Source organism: Dicentrarchus labrax, unplaced genomic scaffold, assembly GCF_905237075.1.
Source record: "Dicentrarchus labrax unplaced genomic scaffold, dlabrax2021, whole genome shotgun sequence".
Taxonomy (NCBI): domain Eukaryota; kingdom Metazoa; phylum Chordata; class Actinopteri; family Moronidae; genus Dicentrarchus; species Dicentrarchus labrax.
The window spans coordinates 22,645,872-22,658,646 of record NW_026136707.1 but is presented as its reverse complement, the minus strand read 5'-3'; the positions used below and the strand labels follow the sequence as shown (position 1 = coordinate 22,658,646).

The 12,775-nt window shown below is 40.5% G+C and overlaps 2 protein-coding genes across 30 annotated transcripts in view; both read right to left on the bottom strand.

The window, feature by feature from the left end:
* Positions 1 to 140: 140 nt before the first annotated feature.
* On the bottom strand, positions 141 to 2,765 carry LOC127367421 (dendritic cell-specific transmembrane protein). The gene is made up of 3 exons (XM_051407226.1): positions 1,556 to 2,765; positions 1,142 to 1,465; positions 141 to 1,056 (listed from the first exon to the last, which is right to left on the bottom strand). The coding sequence occupies exons 1-3, from the start codon at positions 2,627 to 2,629 to the stop codon at positions 997 to 999; spliced, it is 1,458 nt and encodes a 485-aa protein (XP_051263186.1). The 5' UTR covers positions 2,630 to 2,765; the 3' UTR covers positions 141 to 996.
* A 1,459-nt stretch (positions 2,766 to 4,224) lies between these two features.
* rims2a (regulating synaptic membrane exocytosis 2a) overlaps positions 4,225 to 12,775 on the bottom strand; it is a 141,961-nt gene continuing 133,410 nt past the window's right edge. For 28 of the 29 annotated variants that reach the window (XM_051406255.1, XM_051406256.1, XM_051406248.1 and 25 more), the window contains 5 exons: positions 7,816 to 7,957; positions 7,529 to 7,641; positions 7,261 to 7,362; positions 6,978 to 7,117; positions 4,225 to 6,849 (listed from right to left, as the gene is read on the bottom strand). In XM_051406255.1, coding sequence (XP_051262215.1) covers positions 6,646 to 6,849; positions 6,978 to 7,117; positions 7,261 to 7,362; positions 7,529 to 7,641; positions 7,816 to 7,957 — 701 coding nt within the window. In that variant the 3' untranslated portion in view covers positions 4,225 to 6,645. Of the gene's footprint in view, positions 6,850 to 6,977; positions 7,118 to 7,260; positions 7,363 to 7,528; positions 7,642 to 7,815; positions 7,958 to 10,598; positions 11,651 to 12,775 lie in introns of those variants that run through there. The other variant, XM_051406268.1, reaches the window with a different exon arrangement.

Sequence of the window (12,775 nt, the reverse complement as noted above, 5' to 3'; positions counted from 1 at the left end):
CCATTATTTGTAGCACAGTAGTGTTGTGCTCCTGGGAGATGCATACATTAAATTTTTTGGGAGTTTAGAACAAGCTTTAAATTAACAAAAGAGGTCTGGTCAAAAGCAGACTGTAACCTAGAGCCGACTGGAAAATAAGACAAGTTACGATAAACTTTATTTCACACTTCAGCAGCTCCTGATAAACACAGCCACAGATTACACAGATACACATTAAATTAAATTATACATTAAATAAAACATAGAATAGAATAAATACAAGATTTGTTTTCTGAAAATAGAAAAAAATAGAATAAGAGTTATATGTACACTATATACAGCTTTTTATATACAGGTGTGATTGATGTGGAACATTGCACAGGTCACAGCTGGAGGTAGTGGCATGGTGTAAAAAAAATAAGTTGGTATCATCTGCATAAAAATTTCCCATGTTCATTAGGAAAATAAATAGTTTTTATGTACAATATAGAGTAAATAGTACAAGGCCTATTAATGTGGAACACCTTTATCAACCATCTGGGGACTTGAAACCATCTACAACAACAGTCTACCAGAAAGATCTGATTTGAACCAGCTGTAAGCAGATTTATCAAAAATAACGGAAAGCCACTGATGTAACAGATTATTATGATCAACACTATCAAATCAGATCTACAAACAATGTTGCATTAGCCACAACAAGAGATGTAGCTGAAGACACAATTTTCTTCCAGAGAGGTACAAAGTGGAGCCCTACAGTACATAGTGGAGGTTTGACCAGTAATTGTTTGATCTTAGACAAACTGTATAGCTTAGCCATAGCCACCTTTGTGCAATGAACCTACTTGACTTTATTTCATTTTTAGGGATTTTTTTGGCAGAGGTAATGTTAAATTAAGAATATGTACATGATTCTTTAATGGGACCACTGAGGTATATAATCCATTGGTCAAAACTGTCCTTTCTTACTTGTGTTTGTAATGTAAATCATGCAGCAGAAAGATAAAAAGATATTCCTCACACGACACTTTGTGGATTCTCTTTAGGCCTAAAGAGCAGAGGGCACCAGAAATGTGGCTGAAAAGAGAAAACAAAATACTCACTATTATGCATTATACACACAGATTTAGAAACTTTACTAGTGATATTCAGTAATACACACCTTATGATAGAGTGATGTGAGGTGGTGGCAAATCCTCTTTTTTAGTCTCTTCCTTAGGATTTTGGCGTGCAGGTATTCCACTCTGGCCTCCGCAGTGTTGGAGAAGAATTGCTCACAGACCATCAGCCTGAGCTGGGCCACTTTGGCAGCCATCAGCGCCATAATGAGTAGGGTGAGTAGGATGACAGCCAAAGGAACAACAGAGTTATAGAGCAGCAGCTTGGGTTTAGGAAGACACTTCTTCTCAAATAGGGTCACAAAGTAGGAAAAGTCTTTTTGATGGTTTTCCTCGCCAAATGGTATACCTATTAAAGTTGCAATCCCCTGAGAAGATAAATAAATTAGCATTCAGTGGCTGGAGCAAGTATTGGAAATGCACAAAGGTAGCAGGGGGTCTTTCACAAATATACTTACTGTGATGCTCATTAACAGTGGGACATGGAATGGTTCCAGCTCTGATAACTTTGTTGTTACAATGTCAACAAAACAGTACAATAAGGCATCCACAGTTATAAAAAGGGCCCAAGATACAACATGGGAGACAACTGGAACGCCAAATTTCAGCATAGCTCTCCCTTCTCTGGTGGTGGGACGGGTGGAGGGGACGGTAGTGTACAGCTTCTCTTCCTCTGGTGTGAGGGGGAGGACGTGGGGCTTTCCTTCCGCCTTCTGCTTCTTGTCAAAATTAACAAATTTGCTGCTGATGAACCGGTTTTCGTATTTCATGTCATTGCAGAATCTTTTTATGTGCAGTGCTATAAACATCATGAGCACGAGGAAGCTGATGGCAGGAAACAGCCTGTCGGTCACAGAGGAGAGTGTATTCATAATGGACTGTACATACTTTACAGTTTCATTCAGCTTCTGCTCTGCTTCAGTGAGCCTCTCCCTGAATTGTTCGGATTCCAGCCTGGGTGAAACCTTGAGTTGAGAGTCAAGGTTCAAAACCCCTAAGTCTGTAACCCCCTTGAGCATGTTCCCTAGCCACTTCAACATCTTCACATAGTTGCTGAATGGAGCAATGATGGCTGCTTTCTTCGCCTTCAGGTTGCAAATCATACTCCTGACCAGGCCTGTGAGGTTCTCCAAGGTGTTGCGGATGTTTCTAAGAACCACTAAACTGGTCCCAGCGGTCAGGAGCAGGTTCCGACTCTTCTTCATGAAAATAGAGATCACAAATAGAGTCCCCAAACACCTTACTTTCTTTGACAGGAAGAGGGCAACTGTCAGTAGTGTCCCAAAGCAGCCAGCAATCCCTCCAGCCACTGCTAGCTCATAGTTCAGGGTGAAGAGGAGGTATAGGAGGAGCAGGGAGCTGAGCACGAGGCTGGAAAAGCTACACGTGAAGAGGAGGATGAGACTTCTTTGAAAGCCATTCCTGTTACCGGTTATAAAAACATCCACAGCCAGATAACCCATATCCTTGAGGCTCTGTTTTATTGCAGTCAATGAGAGTAGCATCCTGAGGGACCCAACACTGGAGTGCATCAGCCACACTAACAAAAATTAACCAATAATTGCAAGAGATATACAGTATTTGAATGTCAAAAAGCTGTATATGTGAACATTAAAAACCTGCCATATAGAGGTTGTTTGTAACTGTTAAATGGTTGCTTCAGAGATAGTCTACATACATCTCTGTAGTCAGTCTAACTTGTTGTTTGCAGTCTCTTTAAATACGGCATAAACAGGAACTCTTCCGTCCCCTCAGACCTCAGTCATTCGTCATTTCCCAGTCATCCCTATTTTCAACCAAAAGCAGAAGCACACAGAAGCGAATATGAGGCCAGTGTGTGAGACCTGTGCTTTTGGTGTGAAAATCAAGTATTTTGTTGAGGACTGCAAGGCTACAGATACTGGCCACTAATGTCGTGAAAAAGTTCAGACTACTTGGTGTATAGGCTACACCTTAAGACATCCCAGTGTTTCACATTCAAAAGCTTTAAAAGGAGAAGGTGACAGTAGACTGCTGTTCACAATAACAGGAAACATCAGGGTTAGGATTTTGAAGTTCATTGGTCATATTGTATGACAAGTTATTGAATTGCACTATAATAATCAAAGTTGAGCTCTGCTTTCAAGGGATTCAGATAGGGAACTTTGAACAGAGAAATAATAGTTGGTTGATAGCAGGGTCTTGACGTCAGCAGTTTGGAAAGCTGCTTGTGAAAAGAGTCAGAGTGTAGGTTCTTGAGTGGTCTGTGAAACTGGCATACAGTGACCTAAACAAACTAAGTGAAAGAGTGAAAAGCTTCAAACTGAGAATCTTTTATGTTGCTTTATAATTTTACTGCATTGCAACACAAATTACCTAACGTAAACACTAAGGGGTTACTTGTTACAGTAAGCCATGCTAGCTGTGTGGCTCCAGCAATGACAATGACAGTGTCAATCTGTCTGTCCAACACTTTGGTTCAGACTGAAATATTTCAAAAGTCTATCTACTAAATGCCATCAAATTGTGTACATACATGTATCCATCTGGATGAATTGTAATTACTTTGATTATTCCCTGGCTTTTCATCTGGCGTCAGGTCAGAGTTTCAATGTGTCCGATACTTTAGTTTATTAAATACAGACAAAGCTAGTGACAGTCCCATCAGCCTGTTTGCTGCTAACACACTTAACTTACTTACATTTTCCATTAAAGGGGTCCAATTTACTCATTAAAGGGAGTTGGCCTACATTTGTGTGCATTAGACAGTGGGGCATGGAGTTTGAAAGATGTGACTGTTCACCTGGCAGGGGACAAAAATTGCATTATGGGAATTGTAGGATCAAGTGTTTTGACCCATACTAGGGACAAATAATCAGGATTTCTCAACCTCTGCTGTATTGATTTTAACTATATACTTTTTTTCCTAATGTAAAAGGAAAAAATACTACTGTAAAAAAATACTAAAATACTACTATTTTTACTACTTTTACTGATTGCTGGAGCATCCCTTTAACAATTACATACTGCATGTTACACTCGTATGTGTGTGTGTGTGTGTGTGTGTGTGTGTGTGTGTGTGTGTGTGAGTGAGTGAGTGTGTGTGGGGGGGGTATGTGTTAATCTCATCATCACCGAACACTTGACATCAGTGTAATATCAATTTTTTATTTTTAATTTGAAAAATAACTTACATAAATCTCTGTACTCAACCATACTTAACCAAGACATAGCCTTGGCATTAACACATTGCACCAAAAAGAGAAAATTAAAAGGCATTCAAAAGGATAAATAACATATGTCTTTGTCATCATGTGAGGCATTTTTCCTGTTCCAAGAGAGTCTATCAATCTATTCATGGTAGCATGTTTATTCAAATTCTGACATCTAAAGGTATGTACAATGAAAATGAAAATGAAAATATATACTGTAGCTTGTTACAGCGACAAGGTTTTCTTGGACATTAAAACGCTTTATCGTCATATGGAAAAGGAATAATGCCTCAGTTCAATTTCATTCAGACATACTGCAACTATAAGATTCATATACTTCCCAGACATGAGAAGTATTTATAATTACTAAAAATAGAAAATAAAAAATAAACTGGTCTTGGCTTTTAAATAAAACTAACAAAAATATAGTAAATTAATTTCATTTTCATTAAAACAAGAAAAAAACATTTTCTGTGGCAATATCCCTTGTTATTTGAACTTGTGATTAGCTCATCTTCACAAACAGTGCCTGTAAAATTGAACCACAGCAACATACATCTCTTGCATCTTTGCTGCCTCTTGATTAGGTATAGACTTCTTGCTGTACCAATACAGATTATTTTTGCATGTTCGTCAACAATACTGAAATAAAATACACTTGCAATCACAACTGTTTCGTCAACCTCCATTAAATATAAAATATTTTCCTTGTCACTTTTTTTTTCTCAAAAACCTGAAAGAAAATATGACCTTGGGGTGGAATGTTTTTGTTAAAACTTCAATAATTGGCCGTGGGAAGACCAAGAACTAATTTGCTGTAGAGTTCAATTTAAAGTGAGGGAGAAAAGTAATGAAGTTGACATGCACTGTACAAGAAACTGCAAAAATTCCAAATATCATCTTTATCAAAACATGCTGAGTTACTGTAAGGTGTGCCCAAGCCATGTTGCAGAAAATCCTTTTCAACATGCTTGTTAAACAAATCAAATCCAAAATAAAATACATACTGAAACAATACAGAACTGTAAAATAACCAACAGTCCTAAAATCTGGACAATATCAGGGGACTGAACAATGGTAGCAATGAATAGTACAATGAGAAGTACCCTGGGACAAGGAAGAAAAAGAGAAACATGTACAATTTGCACATAATGTTTATCTTTATAAGGCGTGTGCCTTTTACAATGAAATAAATAATTTACATTTATTCTCATTATCACTTTTTGTCACATAAACATTTTCTGTTAAATAACTCCAAAAGTTTCCTTTAAGTTTCCCTTATCTGCATGTCTGCAAAACACAGACTCATGAATGGTCTAAAGAATGATAAACAATGTCTTTTTTTTTAATCATGATGTTGCATTCACTCCCCTTGAAAACCATGCACTAGTGAAATTTATCTTTAAAAATAATATAAATTGTTGAAAATGGCTGATCTGTTTTATTTATTTTTCTTCATCTTTTTTGCAAGTTGCAGCCTCAAGAAAATAATTTTCTTTTCTTTTTTTAATTCAGCTAAATTTGTGTCCATGCAAATGAACTAAAAAGGAAAAAAAATACTTTTTTCTCATTTAATTTTCATACAATATATCAACAGAGAAATAATGATGGTAGATTGTACATCTTTTCATGGGGTTTGGATTGTTACTGTATATTCTGGAGTGTTGATCGTAGCCACTTCAGTATTGCCTCTGATTAACTTTGAAGTCTTTCTGGTGGTACCAGTACGGTTTGATTCAGTACATAAACCTAGAGTATGTGGGGCATTTTTTGGGGGGGCGGGGGGTGGGGGGTGGGGGAGTGTGGATACAAGCTGGGACACACCTCACCGAAAGTGATGGTCTCCAAAACTCCATCTACACAGCTAGGTCTGTTGGCGTGGCATGACCAAGCATCTGGTTAGAAACATTGTCTCCCCTTTCAGATACAAGTACATTGACATTAAAAGAAAAAAAAGAAAATAAATGAAAACAAAACAAAAAAAAAATCAAAGCAAAACATTTATTTTTCATTCGAAAAGGGCTTCTGTAGAACTCTTTTAGCGGTTCCCAGTACTGACCCCCATGGCTTCGAATTGGATGGAAACCTGGAACTGACAGATTCCTCGTGCTAAGGAGTTCATTCCAGCTTCCTCCAAACAACAACAACAACACCCGGCAATCCCGGCCGCCAGGCGCTTGCAACACGCTTCGCCACGTGCACAATGTGCGCGACGTTTTTGCTTAAAACACAGGATCACGTTTGCACCCCTAGAAACAGGCTCAGAAGACACAACATCAAGCATGCAGTGTAACCGGGGGGCGTGACCTGTAATCGCAACACTGGCTGCTACAACAACGCTATCAGTCCACACGCTGCTATGATCGAGAGAAACTGTCCAGAGAGGATTGGGAAGCTCTTCTTGTCAGTGGGGCCAGAGTAGGGTCCACCAGTGAGGAAGGAGGAAAGAGCTTGAACCAGCCAATCACCATGTTGGACAGGTCCAGCTCATCTAACAGTATCTGAACTGCTCCCATGAATGATTTATGGTCCATACGTCCGTAGTCGCCCCAAACAATGACCTGCAGAGAACAACGCAGAAAAAGAAATTAATCAAAAGGAAGAGACAAATTTAAACAGGGAGAAGTGAAGTTGTTTAAGTAAGATTGATTCTGAATTTCTGTTTTAATTACTGTGAGACCTCTCTTACCTGTAAAACCTTCCCTCCCGGACTCTCCTCAAACGGCAGTTGCTGCTGGTAAAGAGGATCCAAGGTTTTTCTTGCTACTTTTGTTTTCTTTTTGGCTATGCAGACTCCATTTTCCAAAAGGTAGACCTTTACATATGGTGCTGAGAAGAGAGGAGAGGCGAGAATATTTATACTTATCCAACAGAAACATGTTCTTTCATCCTTTTTATTCGTCATATATCAACATTTACTTAGACTTGATGAGATAAGTGTGTAATTGGCTTTGACAATGAGCTTAAATTACCTGGCAGTGCCTTGGAACCTGGTTTTCCCACAAGGCTACGGGCTCTGATGATCTCCACCTCCAGTGCTCCTTTCTTGTCCACCATACCGATCTGAATGTCACCTGATTAACAAAAAGTCAACTTTTAGCACACAATATTTATCAGTATATAAAGTATAATATATATATAAGTTAAATCATGTATGTTTCACAGGATGATTCACTCTGCTTTACTAACATTTCTAAGCTACCATGGAAATAAATTGATTAAAGGGATTGTTGCCCTCACCCATAGGTGGAGTAGCCAACGTCTGTCGTCCAACCAGCTGGGCGGGGCCGAGACCATCCAGGAAGTCACTGAACTGGGCATCTGAGGAGAGCCTCACACCGGGGAAGATGAGACTGAAACAGAGAAAGACACACTGGTTACCACGGAGACAAAAGGAACAGTTCTGCTGATATAAGACAAAGCTGTAGCTTATGAAATGTCACGAGGATAAGGCAGAGTGAGGCCTAATATGAGTAATATAATGGAGTTTTCAGAGTTTGCTGTATATGCACAAACTGTCTCCTTACTTTCCCTCGGAGCTGTAGCTGTTCATGCTGCCGTCTGTGGACTCCCGGCTGGCCTGCCGAGTCATCCTGCTCCTCATCTCCACTGCCAGGCCCGTCTCTGTACTCCTCTGGATCGTGCTGCGTAACTTCTTACCTCCCGCTTCTGCACGCACAATGACACACGCAAAGGAGGAGAGAGGGAGAGAGAGAGAGAGAAAGACTGTCAGTCTATGACTCTGAATTACTTTGTGACTCATTCAGCGAGTTTTACATGGACTATTAAATTACCTGTGCTTTCATTGGCTCATGGAAAACCATTTACAAAGACAACTTTGTGAATGGAAATGTATCTCCATACTAAGACATGAGTATAGCTTATTGTGGGAAGGATCGCTGCAATTTCACTGTGACAATCAAACAGGCTCTACAGAATGATGGCTCTTTGTGTATCAGTTGAACAACACGCACAGCTCTCCTCTGGTCTGTGCTACCGACTGCCTACGGGGGTCTTGTGGGAGCCTTAGTGAGTCCATGCTCCACCTATAAACATCCAGCGTCTGCCTCCCATCCTAACTGATCCAAGACGACAGCTGACTCCACCCATTAGCCCTGCTGCCGCTGCTCATCTCCACCCAGCCTCCCTGACAGCCTACGTGCAGGGCCACGTGGCTGCGCCTGTGGTCCACATACCTACACAACAGTATGAATGCTCCACCACCAGACACACGCCTGGCAACCAGCACACACACACACACACACACACACACACACACACACACACACACACACACACACACACACACACACACACACACACACACACACACACACACACACACACACACACACACACACCCACACCCCCCACTTTTTTTTAATTTTTTTTTATTAAAAAAAAAAAAAAAAAAAAAATAAAAAAAAAAAAAAAAAAAAAAAAAAAAAAAAAAAAATATTTTTTTTTTATTTTTTAACAGCCATTTAGTTCTTTTAAACTGGTATGTTAGCACCTGAAATATATCTATAATCTCTAAGTTTAAACATGAAATAGTGCATGGCTATAGTCAAACGCTAATCCATCCAAGCATTACTAAATTTTGTTGCACATATTTTAGTTATGCAATGTTCTTTTTTTCTTATCCGTAATCAAATTAATGCAAAATGAAGGCATCGTGTTATTTCCCAGAGGTCAGATAATCACCGCAAAGCCAGAAGAAAGTAATAATGAGTTACCGACAGCTCGCCATTTGCAACCCCGAGGTGTAAAGTCATGAAACAATCAGCTATCCATTGACCTTACTGTAACTTTCACTTAATAACTTCCCAGTTTGTTGATCCTAACCCAGCATCATTACAGGCCTTTTGTGGGGCCTGCTGTCTTCACTCTTCCTCCTCTCTCCTGCCTTTTCTTGTAGAGGAAGAGAAGAGAAATGTCCTGTGTCCTATCTCACACAGGCATACACAGGCGTGAAGCCTTTCAGCCTTGAAATCTCAGTTATTCAGCTGGCGGCCTCCGCCTCCTCTTCCTGCTCTTCACACATTACAATAGTAGACAAAGCCACAGAGGTCGTCTCTGACGTCTACAGCAATCCGCAGCTCATAGACCTCCTCTGCCAATCAGTGGCCGGATGTTATCAATCACCATTAAAAACACACCGTTGAAAGCAAGGGAAATCAGTTTTCCCACTTTGTTGCACAAATGATGTGATGCATATATTAGCATTTATGCTGCTGATTAAAATCATAGATACATCCTTACTATGACATCGAAAAAACTGCGACCTTATAAAATAATACCTTTACATAACATGCAACAACCAAAGGCTGCTGAAATGTTTGCAATAGATTGATCCATGAAAACACCATGGCTTAGACTTTAAAGACCATGTCTCCAAAATCCTGTTCACATACATATAAATCACACACATACAAGGCAATGACAGATAAGGTCAATGTGCCAAAGACAGGAGCATTAACATCACCGGTTGGAGAATGTGGCAGCCAAGTATCTGTCAAGCATGAAGCAGCAGTGGCCTAAAAGTTTGACAAACTGGCTCGTCACCAGGTCACTGGCCTCAAATCTCGGCCTTGGCCAGAGTGGAGCTGCTCAGTGGCCAACAGTGGAAGTGTGACTACAAGTGTGTGGCTAAAAAAAGCTGGTGCGATCAGGCGAAAATATGTAGATAAGTGAAGGTGTAAAGGAGTAAATCTTCTGCGTAACAAATGAATGACGTTTTCTTTTTCTCTGTACACTGACCCACTGCCACTGGAATAGAACATTATAAGAAAATCTTGGGAGGCGTAAATATAAACACATGCAGTAGTCATCATCACTACTGTTGAGGGAATTTGGAGCAACAGTCATAGAGCGATGTAGTAATCCTAAGCTAAATAAACACTACCACCCACAAGATACTAAACAATGATTCATTACAGTTACTAAATCCTTTGTTTTCATTCCCTGAGTCAGATTCAAAGAATAAAGAAACAGTCAGTTTAACCATTAACACCACCACCACTGTTGAAAGCAGTATGTGTGCTCCATAACAAATTCATAGCCTGAATGATGAATTGACTATTCTTGAGGCATAGATATCAACTTTCAACACAGAACACACAGCTCAAGCATCATGCTACTATCCTAATTAAACTACACGGCCATCCTAATTAAATTACATCTCTTAACCTGCCCCAATTCTCCTTATTGATACCTCTGCATCTTCCCACTAATCCTCAATCCATCTCTTCCCTCTGCTGCCCCCCAGCCAGCTGCTGCTGCTGTGACACTTTCCTGCATGTCATCTTACCTCCGTCCTCCTCATCGAAGGAGTTCATGCAGGGGAAATAGACAGCCAGTGCTTCAAACGATGCAGACAGGCTCATCTTGCTCTGGGAGCGCTGGATACGCATCCCAGGAGCTGCAGCAGAGGTGTCATGCCCCTGCCTGCCCATGGTGACCGGCGGCCGTCCTTCTCAATGCGGTGAATCGAACTGCGCTAGACGTCAGCTTTGCCTTCTCTAGCTGGTCTTACTGGTAAACCTCTGAAAATCGACTGAAATCTAATCTGATTGATAAATAATCAAGCCCAGTAGTAGAAGACTCTTTGCTGTATGCGATCAGCTCTGTGCTATCATCTAGTCTGTCCTTAGATGCTCTGTAGACTGCATCTTAGGGAGAGCTTCAGAAAAACGTTGTTTCAGTAGCCGAGTCTTGTGCTGTCTGGGTCTGACGTTCCTGCTGCACCTCTTTCTTCTCGGGGGGAGGGGAGAGAGCTGCATCGCGCTCCGCCAATCAGAGAGCCAGGCTGCTCAAGCGCACCTCGGCTGGCTCTGCGGGTGAACAAGCTCTACCCAGAGATACTGAGCCCCCCTCCCCAGTCCTTCTCTCAACAATTTTTTAAAACCCTTTTCTTTTATCATGTGCTTTCTCTGTTTTCTCCCTCTGCTTGCCTTTCTATTTCTTTTGTGCTCCTCATCACTGTTATTTTCTTTTTCTCTCCATCCCCTGTCCTCCCTCTCCCCATTCTGTCCACAGTGAAAGGCCAGTGAAAACAAGCTGTCATTAGGTCTGCCAACAGCCCTGCTCCTCTCTGAGAGGGCTTCAGCCACATGGCGATCACTCAAAGTTCACGTGCCAAATTCTGCTACTTTATTGTTCTCCCGTCCATAACTACCATACCACAGCTGTGTTGTGTTGGGTGGAATTTACTTTGCTTTTGCTGGATGTTTTCACAGTTGCCGAAAATGAGAAATCTGAAAACTTAATCTATCTTCTTTCCACAGATCTCCACCACACAGATATGTTGTGTTACGAGAAATCCAGTTTCTCTTGATCAATCACAAACCCCACTGTCAAACAATCCAACAACCTTTGTTTGAATTAGGGTCAAACTAAACTAAACGTGGATCTTTTTTTCAGTCAAATTCTACCATTTGTGGACAACCGAGGTCAGCCTGTTTGAACAGTCCAGAGCAGAAAGAAAGTGGTGCTAAGAGAAAAAAATTCATCCTAGGTGGTCCTTGAAATACTGACAAACCTGCTACTGGCATGGCGTATGAGGGGTAACACATAAAGTAAATATATGGCTTTAAACTAAACTTCAGCCCCTGTGCTCAGTCACAACTGCAGGTAAAAAGTGAAACTGTGCTGCTTTGACTCATTGCCAGGGAACCAACTGTGGTGCTTTTGTTCGGAACATGCATCTGGCAGAATAGGCACAGCGCAAGACAATTATGGAGCCTCTCTGCACCATCATAAATATAGCAAGCTCCCTGTAGTGTTATAGCTGAGGCAAAAGTTCCTCTCACTGCAACCTACTTCCACGAAGAACCCTTTTAATGCATGACATTCATTTGCAGGTTTCATCTAGGTCAGCACAGTCAAAGACAACACTTGACATTTACAGCTACAGGAAATTAGACAAACACACACAACAAACTGGGTAATTGTTAGGGACTCATTAATAATGACCCAGTTGGTTGTACATCTTTTTATGTTAAAGGATAGAATTTAGGGACCCTGCTAACTAAAAGACCTACAGATTGTGTATATTTAAATTAATAAAAACACAGCTTAAAGGAGAAGTTCTGTCTTTAAGATTATGTTGTAGAGGTCGACCAATTAATCAGTTGGGCTGCTGATAAGAGCTTTATAAACTGTCGTTATCAGCAGACCTCTGTGCTGTCTCCACCAGTGACACAATCGCCATACATCACTTTTTTGCATGGAGGCTCCATAAACAAAGTCAAGGTATTGTCATTGTTTGTGCCTGAGATCATTTTTATCTAAATAAAAATGTAAATAAAGTTAACTATATCAATCAGCTTTATTCGTTCATCATCAGCATGATAAGGTTGTTGGTTATTGTACAGCATTATTAATGCTTTAGACTGAAGATAACCTCTGCCCTGTCGAAAGCACGCTGTCTCTGTTGGGGGGTTATTGTCATCTTTTTCCTGTATCAGTGTTAAAACATTTTTTAGG

Coding starts and splice junctions, on each gene's coding strand:
- LOC127367421 (XM_051407226.1), bottom strand. CDS start 2,629: ATGCACTCCAGTGTTGGGTCCCTCAGGATGCTACTCTCATTGACTGCA. Junction 1,466..1,555: donor CACTGTTAATGAGCATCACA/GTAAGTATATTT, acceptor TTATCTTCTCAG/GGGATTGCAACTTTAATAGG. Junction 1,057..1,141: donor TCACATCACTCTATCATAAG/GTGTGTATTACT, acceptor TTCTCTTTTCAG/CCACATTTCTGGTGCCCTCT.